Raw genomic sequence first — 20,215 nt, 5'->3', positions numbered from 1 at the left:
CTAGATTGCACTCTGTTGCTATCTCTATATTGTGAGATACACACTCACATACACACACATATATATGAATGAGATCTCTGCCCTTTTGGGGGGCGTGTATGTGTGTGTCTCGCAATCTCTCTCTCTCTCTCTCTCTCTCTCTCTCTATCTGTCTATCTGCAGCTGCCTGGCAAGGGCAAGCTTCATCAATGGGGGGGAAAACGTGATCAATTGGCGTTGGGGAGGAGCACAGGAGGGGTGTAGGGAGAAAACAAGTGGTGAGATGCAGAGCACAATGCAGCAGAATGGAGTAGCAGAAAACAGAGCGGCAGGGCAGCAGAGTACATATATCTTACTTATTTTAGCTTTTTGAAGTTTCTATACTATGTATGTATGTATGTATGTATGTATGTATTTATGTATTTATTTATTTTGTCGCATTTCTATGCTGCCCAACTCCCAAGGGACTCTCACCTACTATCACCTAGAAGTGAAAAGGCCAAACAGTGAACATGGGAATTTGAAGCAGTGCAACTGCTGAACTTATACAGATCAGTTTGAGAATTACTGTTATAAATGTATAGAAAATACAAATAGATACTTTGTTATTTCAGTTTCCCTAACTAAAAATGAATTTGAATTTGTTGGGTTATATAAATGTAGTAAATCATTTTAATGTCTGATATTTTAAAGAAAAATGGTTATTTAAAACACTATAAATATAACTTTGGTATTGTTGTTCAACAATAATATGTCATGTCTGACTCTTTGCAGCCCCATGCACGCACCAGACCCCCTCTGTCCTTCACGGACTCCCAGAGTTTGCCCAAATTCATGTTCACTGCATTGATAATGCTATCTAATCATCTCATCCTCTGTTATACTCTTATCCTTTTGCCTTCAATCTTTCCCAACATAAGGGTTTTTTCCAACGAATAATTTTGATAGAGGTGAATGTCGGAATATTGGAATGTATGATTTTCATTTTCTTAAAGGTTAGATTTATTAAATATTGCCTCTAGTTTACCTGTTTGTAGTTCTCATTCACAGTTAACAAAGGAATGGACAGAACCTCAGCTTTTAAAAGTAGTTTCATGTATGTTATATAGATAAAAGTTGCTAGAATTTTTTTTTTTTTTTGCTTTGATACTATTTCTAAGATTGCTGATGTTCATTTCAGTGATACTTAGTTACTGTGATAATATACTACTTTGATATCACGAATTAGGTGAATGGAAGGTTTATAAAATAATTACTAACATTTTAATTACCAAGAATTCAGTAAAATTGTGAAATCCTCTGGAGGGTAAAAAAAATGGGGGTGGCAGAAATGTTCATGCAGTAACTGTAGCAAATTTCATTTTAAGCTACAGTGAGAAGAATTTCCAGAAATGGATTTTGGGTCTTAGATACATAATTACACTCTTGATTCTTCAAAAGCTTTCTGAAATAAATAATCCCTTTTTGTCCAAAATATGGTAATTTGAGCTACCTTTCTGTTGGTCAATGTCTTTTTCTGTTTCCTTCCACCTTTCCCAGCATTAAAGCCTTCTCCAGAGAGCTAGATCTTTACATAATGTGTCTGAAGATTGATAATTTGAGTCTGGTCATTTGTGCTTTGAGTGAGAATTCTGAGTTGATTTGTTTAAAGTTTCATTTATTTGTTTTCTTGGCTAGATAAAATTGAAAGCCTTTTCATAATCAATTAAGTACATATATTGACTTCTTTTGTAATATTTCTTTGACTTTCTAAGTTATCCAACAAGCCTTATTAATGATGTATCTTGTTCTTTGGCCTTTTCTAAAACTAATCTGAACAATTAGTATCTCCCTCTGCCTGTAGAAATGTAATCTGTTTTGGATGACTCTAAACATTATTTTGTTAGTTTATCAAATTAAGAATACTGTACTATTCTACTGGTATTAAGTTTCATTTTTTTATAATTATCCATAGATTGATCTCTTCTAATCTATTGGCTGCTGGCTCATTCTCCAGATTTGTTGGCATAGTTTAGCTACGATTTCTATTGATTCTTTTTCCATTGCTTGTCATGGTTTTGTAAATATTTCAGCAAATCCTATAGCCATCAGCCATCTAGGGCAGAGCAAGCTAGGAATCCAATGTCATGTAGGTCAATACTATTTTTATTGAAAAGCTATACCAATAACATCTGGATATTATCTTGCAGCTCTTCCTCTTGTCCCTCAAAGCCACTCCCTCTTCCTTCTACAAAAGCTTTTGGTCTTGGTAAAGAACAGACTACTGATCCCACTTCATCTTACTTGAGTTAGAGGTTTTTGTAAAATCTATTATATCTGGGATGTGGATATGTCCACTTTGAAGAATTTCAATGTACATCTGTGTTTCATCTTTTATGAATCAGTTATTATTTGTTACTAATAACTATATAGTCCCTGAGCATTTTTTCACATTCAGTTTGAGATTTGAACTTTCTTCTGAGGTGATAAATTATTTCTATCTTCATTGTCTTTATAGATGTAATTGTAATACAACCTTGTCTTGTTCCTTTGCAAACTTGGAGCTAGTCTCATTGTCTTTTCTAAATCTCTTGACATTTTTTGCTAAGTTCTTTCCTGAGATTTTTTTTTTTTTTGTAACTTTGATTTCTCTTTTCTTCTTGGCAATTTCCACAATTTTCTTTCTTATACCCTGTTTTCCCCAAAATAAGTGCTTGGCAATAAGGCCAAGCACTTATTTCAGGGTTCAAAAAAATATAAGACAGGGTCTTATTTTCGGGGAAACATGGTATTTCTTGGCCTTTAGCAGTCCCTTTTTGTGCTCAGTGTTAACAATGTTCATTTCATTCCATACTTCCTTTGGTTTCCTATGAGTTTCAGGACTTTAGAGTAATTCCTGGTATTTTTCTTGGAAGACAAAAGGTACATGCTCAAAATTATATTAGGGAAACTGGTTAGCTTTGTTGTTCTGCTTTAGCTTGATTTGAATTTGTAGATGAGGTGTTGTTTGTTTTGAACATTGTGTTGGCAATGAAAAAACAACAGATTGGCAGAAACAGATAAGTCATTCTGCTTTATTTCTGTTTCCTAGGCCATATAGTCCAACTGTTTTCTTCCTTATTGTTTCCAGCTTTGACATTCCTGTCTCCAACCATAAGCAGCATACTAATCAGCCTCTTTTTCTGCCTCAGTGGTTGAAGCATAAACTTGGATAAAGGTAAAGGTTTCCCTTGTCCAGTTGAATCCAACTCTAGGGAGCAGAGCTCATCTCCATTTCTTAGCCAAGGGAGCCAGCATTGTCCAAAAACATTTTCATGTCATGTGGCCAGCATGACTATATGCCAAGGCACATGGAATGCTGTAATCTTCCTACCAAAGTGATACCTATTTATCTAATCACATTTGCATGCTTTCGAACTGCTAGGTGGGCAGGAGCTGCGACAAGGATGGGTGTCAGAGGTGGTATTCAGCAGGTTCTGACCAGTTCTGGAAAACCGGTAGTGGAAATTTTGAGTAGTTCGAAGAACTGGTAAATACCACCTCTGACTGGCCCCACCCCCATCTATTCTCTGCCCCTGAGTCCCAGCTGATTGGGAGGAAATGGGAATTTTGCAGTAACCTTCCCCTGCCACACCCACCAAGCTACGCCCACAGAACTGGTAGAAAAATATTTTGAATTCCACCGATAGGTGCTCACCCTGTGGCGCGATGTTTGGGTCTTGAACCCTGGCTATCAGCTTTCCAGCTGAGAACTCAGTGTCTTTAACCACTGAGCCATCGTGCCCCTGTAAACTTGGATAACTATCATATTAAAAAATTATCCATGAAGTCTAGTTGATATTATGTATGCATGCAAGATCTCTGCTGTGTGAGCTGCACTGGATGCTTGTTTGATTCCAGGTCTGATTCCAGCCATTGGTTAATACCTTTAAAGCTCTTTATGGCATGGGGCCATGTTACCTGAGGAACTATCTTGTCTGAAATATATCAACTCATCCCATCCAATAGGCAGGAAGACCATGTTACAGATCCTGTTAGCTAAAAATTTCAGTGGCAGAGTCAAGGAAGAGAGCCTTTTCTGCCATTGCCCCCACCTTTTGGAACATCTTGGTGGCACAGTGGTTAGAATGCAGTACCGCAGGCTACTTCTGCTGACTGCCAGCTGCTAGCAGTTCGGCAGTTCGATTCTCACTGGGTCAAGGTTGACTCAGCCTTCCATCCTTTTGAGGTCAGTAAAATGAGGACCCAGATTGTTGGGGCAATATGCTAACTGTAAAGTGCTTAGAGAGTGGCTATAAAGCACTGTGAAATGGTATATAAGTCTAAATGCTATTGCTTTCTTCCACCTGAGGTGAAGCAGACCACCATTTTTCTGACTTTCCAGAAGACCCTTAAAACCTGGCTTAAGTCAATTAGCATGGGGATCCAGTAGTGATATGCAACTGGGATGATTGGTGGCTTCAGGGTGCCCCTTAGCCTTTTTAACTTTGTCTGCTTTTGTATGAATTTTATGATATGAGATGGGCAATGTATAAATTTGATAAATAAAAAAGTGTGGTCATTGACTGTATTACATCCAACTATTGTTTATGTTATAACCTTCCAGTTTATGAAAGTAATGATATTCCTTCTTTTTTCTGTGTGTTTGTGTAACACAGAATAGTAAACAGTATGATCTTTCAACTGAAAGTGTTCAATTCCAGTCCATGTTTAAAATGTCAACATGTCATTGATTCATTTTATCTTTCATCATGATAAGCTTTCCCATGTTCATGCTTATTACATTCCATATTCCTGCTATAAGCTGTGGATGGATTTTGTTTTCCTGCATGGAACTGCCAACAACTAGATGTTTGGAAGGTATAATCTACTGTATTATAAACGGGACCAGTAGCGTACTCTGAAGTACCATCAATTAGTATTAATCAATCAATTAATATCAGCAATTAGTAAGTTCGAATCTTGCCAGGCTCAAGGTTGACTCAGCCTTCCATCCTTTCTAAGGTAGGTAAATTGAGGCCCCAGTTTGTGGGGGCAATAAGCTGACTTTGTAAAAATATACAAAAGTAGGAAGGCTATTGCTTAACACATTGTAAGCCGCCCTGAGTCTCCGGAGAAGGGCGGCATATAAATCAATTTTTTTAAAAAAATGTTCCTTATAGCATGCTGAGTTCTATTTAACCTGAAGGTCTCATCATGTGACACTGTATCATTAATCATTTTATCCTGTCTATGTAGTCTTCTTGGTAAAATAAACAAGTAATTTATTATTTCTTCTGTGTAGTGTGAAATGATGCCTTTGTTGTTGCTCCTAAAATGATCATTCATCTCTAGCATCACTCCTGCCTGATGCAGTATAGGTGCTTGTTTGTTTAACTGTGCAGCCAGGACAACCGTAATGCCTTGGTTACAGTATGCCAAGTAGCATTCTTGCTTCATCCCTCCCAGGAACCACCCCTCTATCATAAGAAGTAGTATAGCAGAACTTGAAGAGGAAAGAAAAAAAAATGAACATGACTCCATATAATTGTTAATAAAAGAGCTCTAATGGAGCAAGACCCTGCTTATAACCACCACTGGGAATAGCTAACACTTTAAAAGATAGACTCAAAATTCAGAATGATTGTGAACATTGGGCCATGTACAACAAAGTTCAATTCAATGGTGAGAAAGGTAAGGTCCTACAGGAAAGCTATTTGCACTGGTATAAAATAGATGGTATCTGGCTTAACAAGAACTGCAAGAGGGATCTTAAGTGTTCTAATAGAACACCACTTAAGGATAAGTCAGCAGTGTGCTGTATCTGCCAAAAAAGCTAATGCATCCTAGGTGCATCAGCAGGTTAGTTTCAAGATCACATGAAGTGATAGTACAGCTTTATACTGCACTGGTGAGACCATACTTTGAATACTGGGTCCAATTCTAGTCACTATGATACAAAAAAGATGACCCCCGTAGAAAGAGTGCAGAAAAGAACAACAAAGATGTTAAGGAATCTTTAGGCTAAACCATATAATGAATGATTGAGGGAACTAGGTATCTCTAGTCTAATGAAGAGAAGGGCTAGGGGTGGTACAACAGCAGTCTTTCAGTACTTGAGAGGCTGTCAGAAAGAAGAAGGGGATTCTCCAAAGCACTTGAGGTAAGGACAAGAAGTAATGGATAGAAGATCATTAAAGAGTGTTCCAACTTTGAACTAAGGTGAAATTCTTATGTATTTGATAATAAACCTGTAATAAATATACTGTGTAAAGAATTTTCTTCTATCTGCCCCTGAATTTCTTGCAATTCAGCATCATTGTATGAAACAGTATTCTAGTATTATGATAGATTATATACATTTATTAAGTTCATACTCCATTCAGGAGCAAAAGTGACATATAAAGCACTTTTATGCTATTTTTCCCCATAGCAGCAGCCTGCAAGGAAGGTTGCCTTGAGGGGGAGTAGTTGGCTCAAGGCCATGTAAGGAGTTTACATGGCTGAAGTAGAATAGAACTGGATCTCACAGTTCCTAGTCCTGCACTTTAATAACTGTGAAGAAAACCTTCTGCCTACCCTCTGTCTCTACATCTTTGAATGTTACCTCCCTTCTTATATTAGTCAATACTATACCTTATTTATATTGTAAAAATTAGTAGAAGGAATATATGGAGCCAATTTGGTATAATTGTTAAAGTTCTAGTCTAAAAATCGGGAGATTTAAATTGTATGCCTCCCTTAAGCATGAAAGATGGTTGAGTGACTTTGAGCCACTCTCTCTCAGTCCAACCCACCACACAGACTTATTGTGAAGAAAATAGGAGTGTGGACTGCAGATAGATACCACTCAGCAACCACTTACTCAGCGACTATTCAGAGTTACAGTGGTGCTGAATGAGAAGACTAAAAACCAGTCCTTGAAGTTGTGGCCATTGCATTTAGTCACACGGTTGTGATTTAGGCACTTGGCAATTGGCATGCAATTATGATGGTCACAGCATCCTGTGATCATGTGTTCACTATTTATGACCTTCACGTCCAGATTATGACAAGCAAAGCCAATGGGGAAAGCTGATAGGAAACTGATATTATGGTGAACAACTGTGCATGTGGTTAACAACGGTGTCATAATTTGGCACAGTCACATAATGTTTCGCTTTACAATTGCATCACTTAGGATGAGTTGCCAGTCCCAATTACATTTCTTAACTGAGGACTACCTGTATTGGGTATGTTGCCTTCAGTTGTTTCTGTCTTATCATTTATATATCTATTTTCCTCAACTTAACAACCACAATTAGGACCAGAATTTCCATTGCTAAGCAAGATAGTTATGTGAGTTGTGCCCAATTTTATTACCTTTTTGCCATGGTTGTTAAGCAATCACTGTAGTTTTAAGTGAATGATTCAGTTATCAAGTGAATCTGGCTTTCCTCATTGACTTTGCTTGTGGGAAGGTTGCAGATGGCGGTCACATGACCCCAGGATCCTGCAACTATTGAAAATGCATGCTGTTTGCCAAATGCCCAAATTTTGATCACATGACCATGGGGATGCTGTTATAGTTGTAAGTGTGAATATGGTTGTAATTCATTTTTTCATTTGCTGTTGTAACTTCAAACATTCACTGAATAGTTGTAAGTCAAGGTCTACCTTTGTGCGTGTGTAAGTGTGTGCACAAAAGTGTATGCTTATATTTATTAATAAGTAATAAACTGGCCATGGTGGTCCCAGTGATTAGATACCTACTGGGTGTCATACAAAAAAAAATCTTGGATGGCACTTAAGAAAATCTGCATATTGACAAAATTTCCATCTATCATTTGCAAAAGGCACATTGCTTGGACTATGCCAAAAGATTGTGATATCCTAGGTTCTTAGGAATAATTTCTATGAAGGCCAAAATCAACTACAGAACTGGCAGTTGTGACTTAACATTGTTGTGAAGAGAGAATAATAATCAGAATTTAGTTCTAGGTTTATTCAAGTATTTCCTAAACTAAAATTATTTAGAAAGTCTTGTTCTAAAACAATTGACAATTGAATGACAGCATCTGTACTTTCTAATTTTGGTTTGGATTGGTTTTAGCACATATTTGTTATTGAATCATGAGATTTCTTCTGGACACTGGTTCTGTTTGGCATACAATTTCTTTGGGGGCCACTGCATTAAGGCTCCTAGAACACTCTCAAAGTTGCTGTTATTGAGCCAGGTACCATTTATTCTATTCCTGGGCATTTGGTTTTCCTTGTCTAAGTGTATAACTACTTTTCTCACCATTGAATTGCATTTTATTGGATAGGACCCAGTGTTCAGTTACGTTGAGATCGTTCTGGATCTTAAACTTATATTGTAAACCATTGGTTATTCCTCCTTGCTTAGTGTCATCTGCAAATTTGATGAATTCCCCTTCTATGCCCTTATCTAAATCATTTATGAAGATGTTGGAGGGTACCGGGCCTGAAACAGAACCTTGGGGTATCCCACTGCATTTATCTATATATATAAAAGCAAAAACCACTCACCCATTAATCATGAAATCTCCAGAACCGTAAAGCCTACAAACTTGCAATTTGCCATGTATGTTCCTCTTTTCTTGGTGCTCACTAAGAAAGGATTTTTCGAAATGATCATCAGAGCATTAGTACTTCCTATATTATTATAAAACACACTCTGATGCTAATTAGATAGATGTTCTACTCCCCTTCCCAACTTGAAAATAACTCTGGACAGAATGGGATAGCATAGGACAGGCTTCTGTGGGGCAAGCCTCATGGAGAGAAGGGGCTAGAAAGCCTGAGGGATAGAAGGATAGAGGAGAGCCTTCTGGGGGGCCAGCCTGAGGGAGAGAAGGGGATAGGAGAGGATCTATGGGGCCAGCGTGAGGGAGAGAAGGGGATAGGAGAGGACCTATGGGGCCAAGCCTGAGGGAGAGAAGGGGAGAGGAGAGGATCTATGGGGCCAGCCTGAGGGAGAGAAGGGGAAAGGTGAGGATCTATGGGGCCAGCCTGAGGGAGAGAAGGGGGAAGGTGAGGATCTCTGGGGCCAGCCTGAGGGAGAGAAGGGGAGAGGTGAGGATCTCTGGGGCCAGCCTGAGGGAGAGAAGGGGAAAGGTGAGGATCTATGGGGCCAGCCTGAGAGAGAGAAGGGGAAAGGTGAGGATCTATGGGGCCAAGCCTGAGGGAGAGAAGGGGAGAGGAGAGGATCTATGGGGCCAGCCTGAGGGAGAGAAGGGGGAAGGTGAGGATCTCTGGGGCCAGCCTGAGGGAGAGAAGGGGAGAGGTGAGGATCTCTGGGGCCAGCCTGAGGGAGAGAAGGGGAAAGGTGAGGATCTATGGGGCCAGCCTGAGGGAGAGAAGGGGAGAGGTGAGGATCTATGGGGCCAGCCTGAGGGAGAGAAGGGGGTAGGATAAGAGAAGCTTCTGTGGAGCCAGCCTGAGGCAGAGGAGAGGAGAGGCTTTTGTGCGGCCAGCCTGAGGGAGAGAAGGGAAGAGGAGAGGATCTATGGGGCCAGCCTGAGGGAGAGAAGGGAAGAAGAGACGCCGATCATAACTACTCATTATTTTTCAAACTCTTAAGTGTCGATTTATCAAGCCCGATCACATAGTTTCGTAGCGGAGCACGGGTATTCAGCTAGTCTCTCCATATATTGTAGGTCTAGTTTCATTGAGGACTATATGTTGAGTATGATTTGTCAACCAGTTACGAATCCATCTGATGGTGATGCTGTTTATCCCATGTTTTTCTATCTTAACAAGAAGTTTGTTTGTGGTCTATTTTGTCAAATACTTTACTGAAGTCCCAGTATTCTATGTCTACAGCATTTTGCTGGTCCCCTAATTTAGTCACTTTGCCAAAGATTGCAATAAGATTTGTTTGGAATGATCTGCTTTTAACAAACCCTGTTGACTTCTAGTAATAGCTTTGCTTGCTTCTACATGTTCACAGTTCCATTGCTTGATTACTTTTTCCAGGATCTTCCCAAGTATTGATGCCCCCCCCCTTTTTTTGAAAATGGGAACCATGTCAACCAGGGTGGATTTGATTTAAATCAACTTGATTTAAATCATAATTTTTAAAGAGCAACTGTCATCTCTGCTACTCCTTTGACCCACTGTTGACTCACCAATAGTCCCAGTGTTGCAGAATATACAGCCTCATGCTACATAACTAAGCTCCATTTCATGCTGAATAAACTAAATTATTTATGTATCTTAAATAGAAAACTATCTTACGATAGATTTTTACCCCAAAAGTTTTTTTTATTAAAATAAATTCGATAAAAATCAAAAAAATCTGATTTAAATAAAAAAAATCTGATTTTTTTAAATTTTTTTTTAAAAAATCATTGATTTTTATCCACCCTGATGTCAACTCTTTTCCAGTTCTCTGGTAATTCCGCAGTGCTCCAGGATCTTTGAAAGATACAGTTAAGTGGTTCCAAGATCATGTTTGCCAGGTCCTTCAGAACTCTTGGACATAATTCATCTGGTCCTAGTGGTTTGAACTTATCGAAAGTGTATAGGTGTTGTCTTTCCTTTTTCTTGCCTATTTTGGCTTGTATTTCTAATATGTATTTTATGGTGCTGTTTTTATTAATTGGACTGATTTTTCTTTTCTACAGATAAAAGGAATGAATTAAGTAGTTCTGCTTTCTCTTTGCTCATCACCTTTTTGCCATCTTCTCTGTTTAATGACCAATCATTTTCTTGATTTTTTTTGTTTATTACATGTTGAAAGAAGGTATTTAAAATTATTTTTGACATTTGTTGAAAGCCTTGGTTCATTCTGAGCCTTAGCTTTCCTGACTTCATCTTTGTAGGTTCTAACTATTTGCTGTTAATCTGCCTTACTTATCTTCTCCTCTTTTTACTTCTTCCATTTGTCCATTTTGTATTTTAGTTTATATGCAGCCATGCTTGTTTCTTCTGGAATCTCTTATTTTTCTCTTATAGTAGTATTGTGCTCGACTGGACTTCTATCACCCCCCTTTTCAGCATTTCCCATGCTTTTTGAGTTGTGTTCTCCTTGGGAATTCTTCCCAAGCTTTCCTAAGTTTGTTGAAATCAGCTCTTATAAACTCTAAGACACTAGTTTGTTTTGGTTGTACTGCTTGTGCTTGCAATAGTTAGGATAAAATGTAGTAGTAATGTCCAGTAATTTATATAGGGTGGTTAGAATAAAACAAAAAAGACTTTTATCTGTATTGGACAAATCCTGCATCCAGTACAGCTACCAAAAAGCCCCCCTGGCTACAGTAGTCATGTGCTCTTCTAAAGACAGCCGTGAGTCCAGGAGGACGCCCAGATTGCGAGCCCTCTCTGTGGGGGGCAGAGATTCACCCCCAATAGCCAACGATGGCACCAGCTGACTATACTGGGACACCGGAAGCCACAGCCACTCAGTCTTGGAAGGGTTGAGCTTGAGCCTATTTCTCCCCATCCAGACCCGCACAGCCTCCAGGTAGTGGGACATCACATCAAGGGCATCATTGGGGTGGTTTGGGGTGGAGATGTACAGCTGGGTGTCATCAGCGTACTGGTGGACTCTCACCCCAAAGCCATGGATGATCTCACCCAGCGGCTTCACATAAATGTTGAACAGAAGGGGCGAGAGGACCGATCCCTGCGGCACCCCCCAAGTGAGGCGCCTTGAGGTCGACCTCTGCCCACTGCCAACATAAGCTGCGAGCGGTCAGAGAGGTAGGAGGAGAACCACCGTAACATGGTGCCTCCAATTCCTAATCCCCTCAACCGCTGCAGCATGATACCATGGTCGATGGTATCAAAAGCCACTGAGAGATCTAATAGGACCAGGACAGAGGAGCAACCCCTGTCCGGAGCCCTCCAGAGATCATCAACCAACGCGACCAATGCCGTTTCTGTGCTGTACCCCTGCCTGAAGTCCGACTGGTATGGGTCCAGATAGACAGCTTCCTCCTGGTACCGGGGTAGCTGTCGTGCCACTACACTCTCGACAACCTTCGCCACAAAACGAAGGTTGGAGACCGGATGATAATTTACTAATACAGCCGGGTCCAGGGATGGCTTCTTGAGGAGGGGCCTCACCACCGCCTCTTTCAAGGCGGCGGGAAAGGCACCCTCACTCAAGGAAGCATTTATAATCCCCTGGAGCCAGCCTCGTGTAACCTCCCGGGAGGCCAGTACCAACCAGGAGGGACACGGGTCCAATAAACATGTGGCAGCACTAAGCCTACCCAGAATCCTATCCATGTCATCGGGAGCCACAGGGTCCCGAAGAATCTTGCAAGACTAAATGGGCCTCCCCATTACCTACCTCTATCTATAAGAGAACTGGAGAGAGTCAGGCCTAAAATGCCTTCTTAGATTACATTTCTTTCTCAGACACACATTTCTTTTGTCTGACCATTGTCTTGGTTATGGCTCTTCCTCTGGTTCCTCAAGGTTACTCTTACAGCCCCATTACAATATTCTATCCCAATGCATCAGGAAACCTCTTCCAAATACTATTTTGTTCCTTAAGTCTTAAGGAATGTTTTAATCTGCATTGATTATTTAATGGTCTTGTTAACTTCCCTCAGAATCATCTCCCTGACTTTCTATACCACCCCTCCCTCTTTAGCCTTAACCTCCTCTATCCCACATGTACAGAATACCCCAGGCAGAGTGATAGGAATGAGCAGGAAATTTGAGGTCATCTCTCTAATTGTCTACACACTTCCCCTTACAGAGTTGATGGGCACCCTGGGAGTCCTGAAGAGCATTGTGACAGCTATGGCTAGGATGACTTATTTCAACTGTATCTTGTGCATCAGCCCATTGTTGAATTGGGAAACTCTGCTTATTGTCACTCATGCTTTAGTCACTTCCCAATTGGATTACTGCTCTATATTCTCCATTGTGGGTGGAGACAGCAGCCAGGATGGGTTTGGTCATCTGTTAGGCCGATAGACTGAGCCCATCAAATTTGCTAAGTCCCGCCCTTGTTACCGGGTAAACCCAGCTTTTGGCTCAGTCTGTCAGCCTAGACAGGCGTGTGGGACTGATCCTCTTGATCAATTTCTCTTTTCCTGGCTGCTTTCTCAGCTTTGCTTAACTACTTTTCTGGTTTGACTTGGACTGTTATTGGATCTTCTCTGGATTTCGATTTCAACTTGGCAGTAAGGAAATTCCCCAGTGACTGGCTTTGCTGGCTACTTGGGGGGGGGGAGTTCCTCTGCGCCCCTTCCCTTGATTTGGGGAATACCTGGGAGCATTGTGGAGTGATCGCACTCCCTTTATCACCATAACTGGCCGTTTCGGGTCTTGGGGGCAATTCTAGCATCTGTGGAGCTTCGCGCCCCCTTTTTCAAACCTCCCGGCGGCCATTTTGGATTTTAAACTGCTCCGCTTTTTTTCTTTTTGCCTAATTGTCAGCGTTTTAGCTTCCCTGTGGAGTTTAACGCTCCCGAAGGCATCGAGGGAGGCTTGAAGCCCTTCCCTTTGACCACTGTCGCCCTTAGTGGCCGTTTTGGATCTTGGGGGGTAATTCTAGCGCCTGTGCAGCTTCGCGCCCCCTTTTCAAACCTCCCGGTCGCCATTTTGGATTTTAAACTGCTCAGCCCTTTTCACCTAATTGACAGCCTTTTAGCTGCCTGTGGAGTTTTTAACGCTCCCGAAGGCATTGAGGGAGGCTTGAAGCCTTTCCCTTTGACCACTGTCGCTCTTACTGGCTGAACCTGCCCCCAGGCTTTCTTTCAACGGCGCAAATCAGCTGGTGGAGCCATCGGCTTTAGGCGCATTTCCCCTCGGCGCCGCTTGAGCGGCTGAGGATATTTTTGGCGCGATTATTGTTTTCGAGGCCTGGCGGAGCTGTACGTCACCCCCTGCTGTCATAGGGCACTGGCTGCTGTTTGCTGACTTACCTGGCCTTAATTGTGGATTAGTAGCTGGTGGAGCTTTGCGCCCCCCCCTCTCTCACGTTTTGTTGGTGGACTGTGTGTGCCTGGGCTAAGATAACGCCTTTGAGTGGGGTCTCGCGCCCCCCCCGGTCCTCAGCCTTGTGAACCATTAATAGTTCATCTCTGCTTCGCCCAGGTTTTTTCTCTGCCTAGTACTCGTGGAGTTTTTTTCTACGCTCCCAGGTGTTGTATTTGGGGCTAAACCATTACTGATTGCTGTCACCTTCCTTTGGCCTGTGCTCCTTGTGTCTAATCTTTAACAACTATCTGACAGTCCTCCTCACTGTCATCATGCCTAAGGCCTCCCATAAGTCTAAACATTGTCACAAGGCGAGCAGTTCTGATTCTCACCGTCATCATGGAGTTTCTCCTGCTTCTAATGAGGTCCCCTCTGGATCTTCTTCCAGACCAGACCCTTCTGGCCCTTCTCAGCCACTCAACAAGGCACCTTCCCGATTTCTGCCTTCCCGTGCGGAAGCTCGTAGGGACAAGGTCCTAAAGAAGATTTGCGCCAAGGCCAGCGGCGCTCAGTCAGTAGCCAAGGAGACCCCGTCAGTCTCGACTCGCCCTCCTTCGGGATCTGATTCTGCTGCACAAGGGGATCGCCTTTCCCTTCAGGACTGCCCTGCGGTCATTGAAACTACTGATCTATGGGGCTCGTCTGCGCCTACGGCTTCTGTTCCTCCTCCAGAATCATCCCCAGCTCAAACAGCTGAGGAAGCTGTTCCTGCTGGGATACAACATCATTCTTTCCCGTCCACAGAACAGATACAGCAGATGATTGCTGCAGCGGTTCAACAGTCGTTGGCATCGCACTTTCAGTCCACTAGTAGAGCGGCCTCAGTGCGTTCAGTTGTTTCTCCTCCTCGAGAGGATAGGGATCAGGAAGATGTTTTGTCCATTGATGCTCCTGACTCACCGGTGTCTTCTATGGCCAGCAGATCCCCTTCACATGCGGCTGAGGAACCCCATGACCTGGAACTCTCAGAGGATGATGATCTGCCTCCTGAACAGCCGGCCTTCACGGGTCTTTTTCCCCAGGCCTTGTTCAAATCCCTACTACATAAAGCCATTGCTACAGCCCAGCTTAGCTCCCCTTCGCCATTGCCAGTTTCTGATTCTGCACCCAAGGGTACCTTAAACCCTCTCTTTGCTGAACCAGCTAGGACTGTTGATACCATTTCTACTCCTCCTTTATTTCTCGATGTCATCAAGAAACAATGGTCTTCACTGGGTTCGGCCCCGACGCCTACGGCAGCGGATCGACGAAACTTCAGTATTGCTCCGGACCTAGATTCTCTCCTTCAGGTCCCGTCGGTAGACGCTCCCGTGGTGGCCCTCTTACCTCACTCAGTGGTTCCTGGTGATCCTGAGGAGGGCCTTCGCCCGGAGGAGCGCCGAGCTGAACACGTACTTCAACGAGCTCATCAGGGTGCTTCATGGGCCATCCGAGCAGCTGCTACTGCCTCCTTTTTTAATCGAACAACGCTGTTATGGCTTCAACGTTTGCAAGAGTCGTTGACTACGGAGGACAGTTGAATACAACAGGATTTAAACAAAATTATCGCTGCCACACAGTTCTCGGCAGACGCTACCCTGAACGCCGCTCGATTTGCGGCCAAATATCTAGCGTCTTCAGTTACGGCACGCCATTTAGTTTGGTTACGTCACTGGCAGGCCGATGCCAGACATAAATGGCGCCTGGCATCTGTTCCTTTCGCTGGCCCCAAACTGTTCGGGGACTCTCTGGATCCTTTCCTCTCTGAGACAAAGGACAAAAAGAAATTCCTCCCAGTCGTCTTTCGCAGGGGGGATTCCAGGTTCCGCCCGTACACTCCTCGCCCCCAATCTCGCCCGTATGACCGATCTCCCTTCTCCCCTTCCCTCCCTAGGTCACAGGAGAATTTCCAGCCCAGACAACGGGGCGGTCAGGACAGATCTTCTAGAGGTAGGACCTTTGCGCCCAAACGGCCCTTTCGAGGGGTAGGAGGTCGTTTCTCCGGTCGCCGTCGCTAAGTGCATCCTGGACCCTCCCATAGGGGGCAGATTGGCCCTTTTCGTCTCCGCTTGGGAGGGTTCCACGTCAGATAAATGGGTCCTGGCCACTTTAAGGTCGGGGTTGGCCATTGAGTTTCTCTCCCCTCCTCCGAGGTCTTTTGTGTGCTGTCCGCTTTCTAATGATATCCAGAAACGATCTCTTATGGATTCGGCGGTTCAGCACCTCCTTTCAATCAGGGCTATTCAACCAGTGCCCTTGATTGAGAGGGGCACGGGATTTTATTCCCGTGTCTTCCTTGTTCCCAAGTCCTCGGGGTGGGGGGTGGAGACCCATTCTGGACCTTAAGCGACTCAACCGGTATGTCCGATACCGGAAGTTTAAGATGCACTCACTAAAATCAATCCTGGACGGTGTCAGGAGGGGCGATCTCCTCTCTTCTATAGACCTCACTGAGGCCTATCTCCACATCCCCATCCTCCCTTCCCATAGGAAGTTCTTTAGGTTCTGCTATGGGGGGCGCCATTTTCAGTATAGGGCCATGCCCTTTGGCCTTTCCTCTGCTCCTCGTACCTTCACCAAGGTACTGGCTGCTCTGGCAGCTTCTCTTAGGGCTAAGTCTATTTGTCTACAATGTTATTTAGACGATATCCTAATTTTGTCTCCTACTCCGCAACAAGCTTCCTCTGACCTGCACTTCACTCTCCATGCACTTGCTTCTCACGGGTTTTCGGTTAACTTGGAAAAGAGCCAGTTGATTCCTTCTACTAATTTGATTCATTTAGGGGCCCTGATAGATTCCGTGGCAGGGAGAGTTTTTCTTTCGAGCGAGAGACAGGAGAGTTTGAGATCCCTTGTCTCCAAGGTTGAACGGGCTTCATCTACTTCTCCCCTGATCCTGTCCCAGCTCCTGGGCAAGATGATTTCCGCCATTTCTATAATTCCTTGGGCCCAGCTACACTCGAGGGAATTTCAGTGGTTCCTGTTACCTCTCCAGAAAACGGGTAGGGGTACCTCTTCTGTGAAGGTTTCTGTCCCTAGAAAGGTAATTAGGTCCTTAAGGTGGTGGCGGTCTCCAGCACTTTCCCGAGGTTGTTTTTTCTTTGATCCACAGAGAGTGGTGGTGACAACGGACGCCAGTCTCCAGGGCTGGGGTGCACATTGTCGGGGTCACCTGGCTCAGGGCGTCTGGACCTCTGTCGAGTCCCGTCGCTCCATCAACTGGTTGGAACTCCGAGCGATCTACCTAGCACTTCGGACTTTTCATCATCTCGTGTCCAACTCCCACGTCCTGGTCCTCACGGACAATATCACAGCGAAGGCCCATGTCAACCATCAGGGGGGCACCCGTTCTCTTTCTCTAATGTCGGAGGCGTTGCGGTTGGGACTCTGGTCGGAGATCCATCTGGCGTCGTTACGGGCGGAACACATCTCCGGTGTCACCAATCTGCAAGCCGACTGGCTCAGCCGTCAGCGTCTAGATCATGCGGAGTGGCGTCTCAACCCTCGTCTCTTCCACCAAATCACGACGCGTTTCGGGATGCCGGTGCTCGACCTCTTTGCCACGTTGGACAATGCTCAGCTACCGCGGTTTATCTCACGGTTCCCGTCGGCTCAGGCAGAGGCAGTCGATGCTCTTCGCTCCTCGTGGCCCCCGGGGCTCCTATATGCCTTTCCTCCGGTTTCTCTTCTCCCTCGTGTGATTCGCAAGTTGTTGATGGAACAGGCGGAGATCATTCTGGTGGCTCCACATTGGCCACGCAGACCTTGGTTTGCGGACCTAGTGTCGTTGTCGATAACTCAACCTTGGCAGTTACCTCAGCCTCAGGACGCTTTAACCCAAGGGACCTTGAGGCATCCAGATCTACAGTGGCTCCGTCTGACCGCCTGGCGATTGAGCGGCACGTGCTTGGGGAGGTCAGCATCCCTGCAGACGTGATTTCCATTATTCAGGCGTCAAGAAGGCCGTCGACCGACCGGATTTATTCGGCTACTTGGAAGTCCTTCTGTGCCTGGTGTGATCGGGCTGGAGTTCCTCCCCTCCAGGCCTCGATCGTTAATATTCTCGTTTTCTTACGGGAAGGCCTCCGCAAAGGACTGTCACCCAACACATTGCGGAGACAGGTCGCGGCGATTTCATCAGTCCTTACCTTTGGATCCTTATCCTCTTTGTCACAACACCCTTTAATTCGCCGATTCCTACGAGGGGCTACGAACCTTTGCCCTCCCGTGTTGCACAGGTATCCTACTTGGGACCTTTCCATTGTTCTAAATTCCCTTACGTCAGCCCCATACGAACCTTTGCGCACAACTAGCCTCCGCCTCTTGACAGGCAAAGTCGCCTTTTTGGTTGCAATCACCTCGGCCCGGCGCATTTCCGAATTGGCCGCCCTTTCAATTCGGGAGGACCTCTGTGTGTTCCATGCTGACCGTGTGGTTCTCCGCCTGGACCCAACCTTTGTACCCAAGGTTAATACCACCTTTCATCGAATGCAGGAACTTATACTGCCCAACTTTTGTCCTCACCCGACTCACAGGCTCGAACGACGGTGGCATTCCTTGGATGTCCGACGGGCCCTGCGGATCTATATTAAACGGACGGCACGTCTCCGTAAAACGGAATCCCTCTTTGTCTCTTTCCTACCGGTATCCTTGGGCTCCAAGGTGTCTTCATCGACTGTTGGTCGTTGGATCCGTCAGACGATAGCCAAGGCTTATGAATTACAGTCTCTCCCGAGACCTCCTCGACTGACTGCGCATTCTACCCGCAGCGCTGCAACATCGGCAGCCTGGGCTACTCAGGCCTCATTGCTCGAAATATGCAGAGCGGCTACATGGACATCGCCTTCTCCATTCATTCAACACTATAAGTTGGACAAATTTGCTTCGGCAGATGCCGCCTTTGGTCGTAGAGTGTTACAGCGGGTAGTCTCCGGGGAGGGTACTTCGGACCAGACTGGTCCCACCCGACTGTAGGGACGTGGATCTTTGGTATGTCCCATCCTGGCTGCTGTCTCCACCCACAATGGAGAAGGGGCGTTGGTCCTACCTGAGACGCACCTTCTCGTTGGGTGGAGACAGCAGCCAGACCCTCCCTCTCTTTCGCCAGTCTGGTCTTTTTGGTTTCTCATCTGCCTCTCTTCTTTACTCTGTTATTGGTGTCCCACACGCCGAGCCTGTCTTCTTGTCCTCGCCAAAAGCTGGGTTTACCCGGTAACAAGGGCGGGACTTAGCAAATTTGATGGGCTCAGTCTATCGGCCTAACAGATGACCAAACCCATCCTGGCTGCTGTCTCCACCCAACGAGAAGGTGCGTCTCAGGTAGGACCAACGCCCCTTCTCCATGGGGTTGCCAAATGTGGTTTGTGCTGTGATTTTGTTATATAGCACTGGAGTAATTATAATTGTTTTAATGGTGCTTTCTCTTTTTTTCTAGAGATTCTTTTTCTTGTGAATGGTTGTTAGCCAACCAGAATTATGTATGAAAGATGTGTGGTCATATACATTTTCTAAAATGCTTAACTAGGAAGTGATAAATAATTTCAAATGTGAATGTGTTTGTTTTCTCTTTTAATTGAAAGTTAATAAATTACACATAGCATCTCTTCAAAAGAAACCCTTAAAATCAAATGCCAGTGTTAATAATAACTCTGTAGGACTCTATTTTTAAGTATATAGTTTCTAAAAGCCTAGTCATGTATTTATAGTTGTGCATTCTTTCATAACCTACAGGTGCAACTATATTAAAGAAATAATACTTCTGGAGATTTCTGGTGAGGAAAATGGTGGTTTAGACAGCTCCAACGTACTTAGAAATAACATCACAGCTTATTTTGTCCCTTGAACAACAGGGAGACCATATTTTTTCCTCTGGGTTAAAAGAAGAAACTAGAAATCAACCTATTTGACCCCCAGATGGTTCCTCCTCACAACTAAATTGCTGAAATGGTGGTTTCCCCAATTGGCATATTAGTTCAACAATGGGGAGGAGGAAACAGATTTTCATGAATTTACAGTTTTTGCATAGCCAATTTTATGCACACTAGAACCACCCTTCTGTGTTTCTGAATCACTTTTTGAATGTATTCATCTTTGTAGATAAGTATAGACTTTATCTGAATGTTGATCTCACGACTATTGGGATGCTGCAGTGGTTATAAGTGTGAAAAATAGTCATGTCACTTTTTTCAGTGATGTAACTTTGAACGGTCATTAAATGAACTGTTGTAAATCAAGGATTATCTGTATGATATATATCAGATTAAATTTCAACAATAACAATCTATGCTAACTATAAGAGAAATAGTGACAACATTGAAATATGTAAAGCAGAAGAATTTTGAATTTGCAAATAAAT

The 20,215-nt window shown here is 43.9% G+C and overlaps 2 protein-coding genes across 13 annotated transcripts in view; both read left to right on the top strand.

Moving 5' to 3' along the window:
• FBXO11 (F-box protein 11) overlaps positions 1–20,215 on the top strand; it is a 75,881-nt gene that overhangs the window by 19,209 nt on the left and 36,457 nt on the right. For 2 of the 12 annotated variants that reach the window (XM_087883284.1, XM_034427440.2), the window contains exon 1: positions 5,313–5,631. The exons of 8 other annotated variants lie outside the window; for them this stretch is intronic. In XM_087883284.1, coding sequence (XP_087739410.1) covers positions 5,598–5,631 — 34 coding nt within the window. In that variant the 5' untranslated portion in view covers positions 5,313–5,597. Of the gene's footprint in view, positions 1–5,312; positions 5,632–20,215 lie in introns of those variants that run through there. 2 more of the 12 variants (XM_087883285.1, XM_087883282.1) reach the window with 1 other exon arrangement.
• On the top strand, positions 14,154–18,891 carry LOC117668538 (uncharacterized). The gene is made up of 3 exons (XM_087882073.1): positions 14,154–15,272; positions 15,411–15,810; positions 16,973–18,891. The coding sequence occupies exons 1-3, from the start codon at positions 14,154–14,156 to the stop codon at positions 18,832–18,834; spliced, it is 3,381 nt and encodes a 1,126-aa protein (XP_087738199.1). The 3' UTR covers positions 18,835–18,891.

Source organism: Pantherophis guttatus, chromosome 1 (genome assembly GCF_059756535.1).
Source record: "Pantherophis guttatus breed Tessera chromosome 1, ASM5975653v1, whole genome shotgun sequence".
NCBI lineage: Eukaryota > Metazoa > Chordata > Lepidosauria > Squamata > Colubridae > Pantherophis > Pantherophis guttatus.
Note: the sequence above shows the minus strand (reverse complement) of the source record. Positions and strands in the feature narration are given on the sequence as shown.

Excerpts from the sequence above, each read along its gene's own strand:
- LOC117668538 (XM_087882073.1), top strand. The coding sequence starts at position 14,154 with ATGCCTAAGGCCTCCCATAAGTCTAAACATTGTCACAAGGCGAGCAGT. Across the intron at positions 15,273-15,410 it reads AGGAGCGCCGAGCTGAACAC|GATTTAAACAAAATTATCGC; the intron begins GTACTTCAACGA and ends TGAATACAACAG. Across the intron at positions 15,811-16,972 it reads TCAGGACAGATCTTCTAGAG|AGAGTGGTGGTGACAACGGA; the intron begins GTAGGACCTTTG and ends TTTGATCCACAG.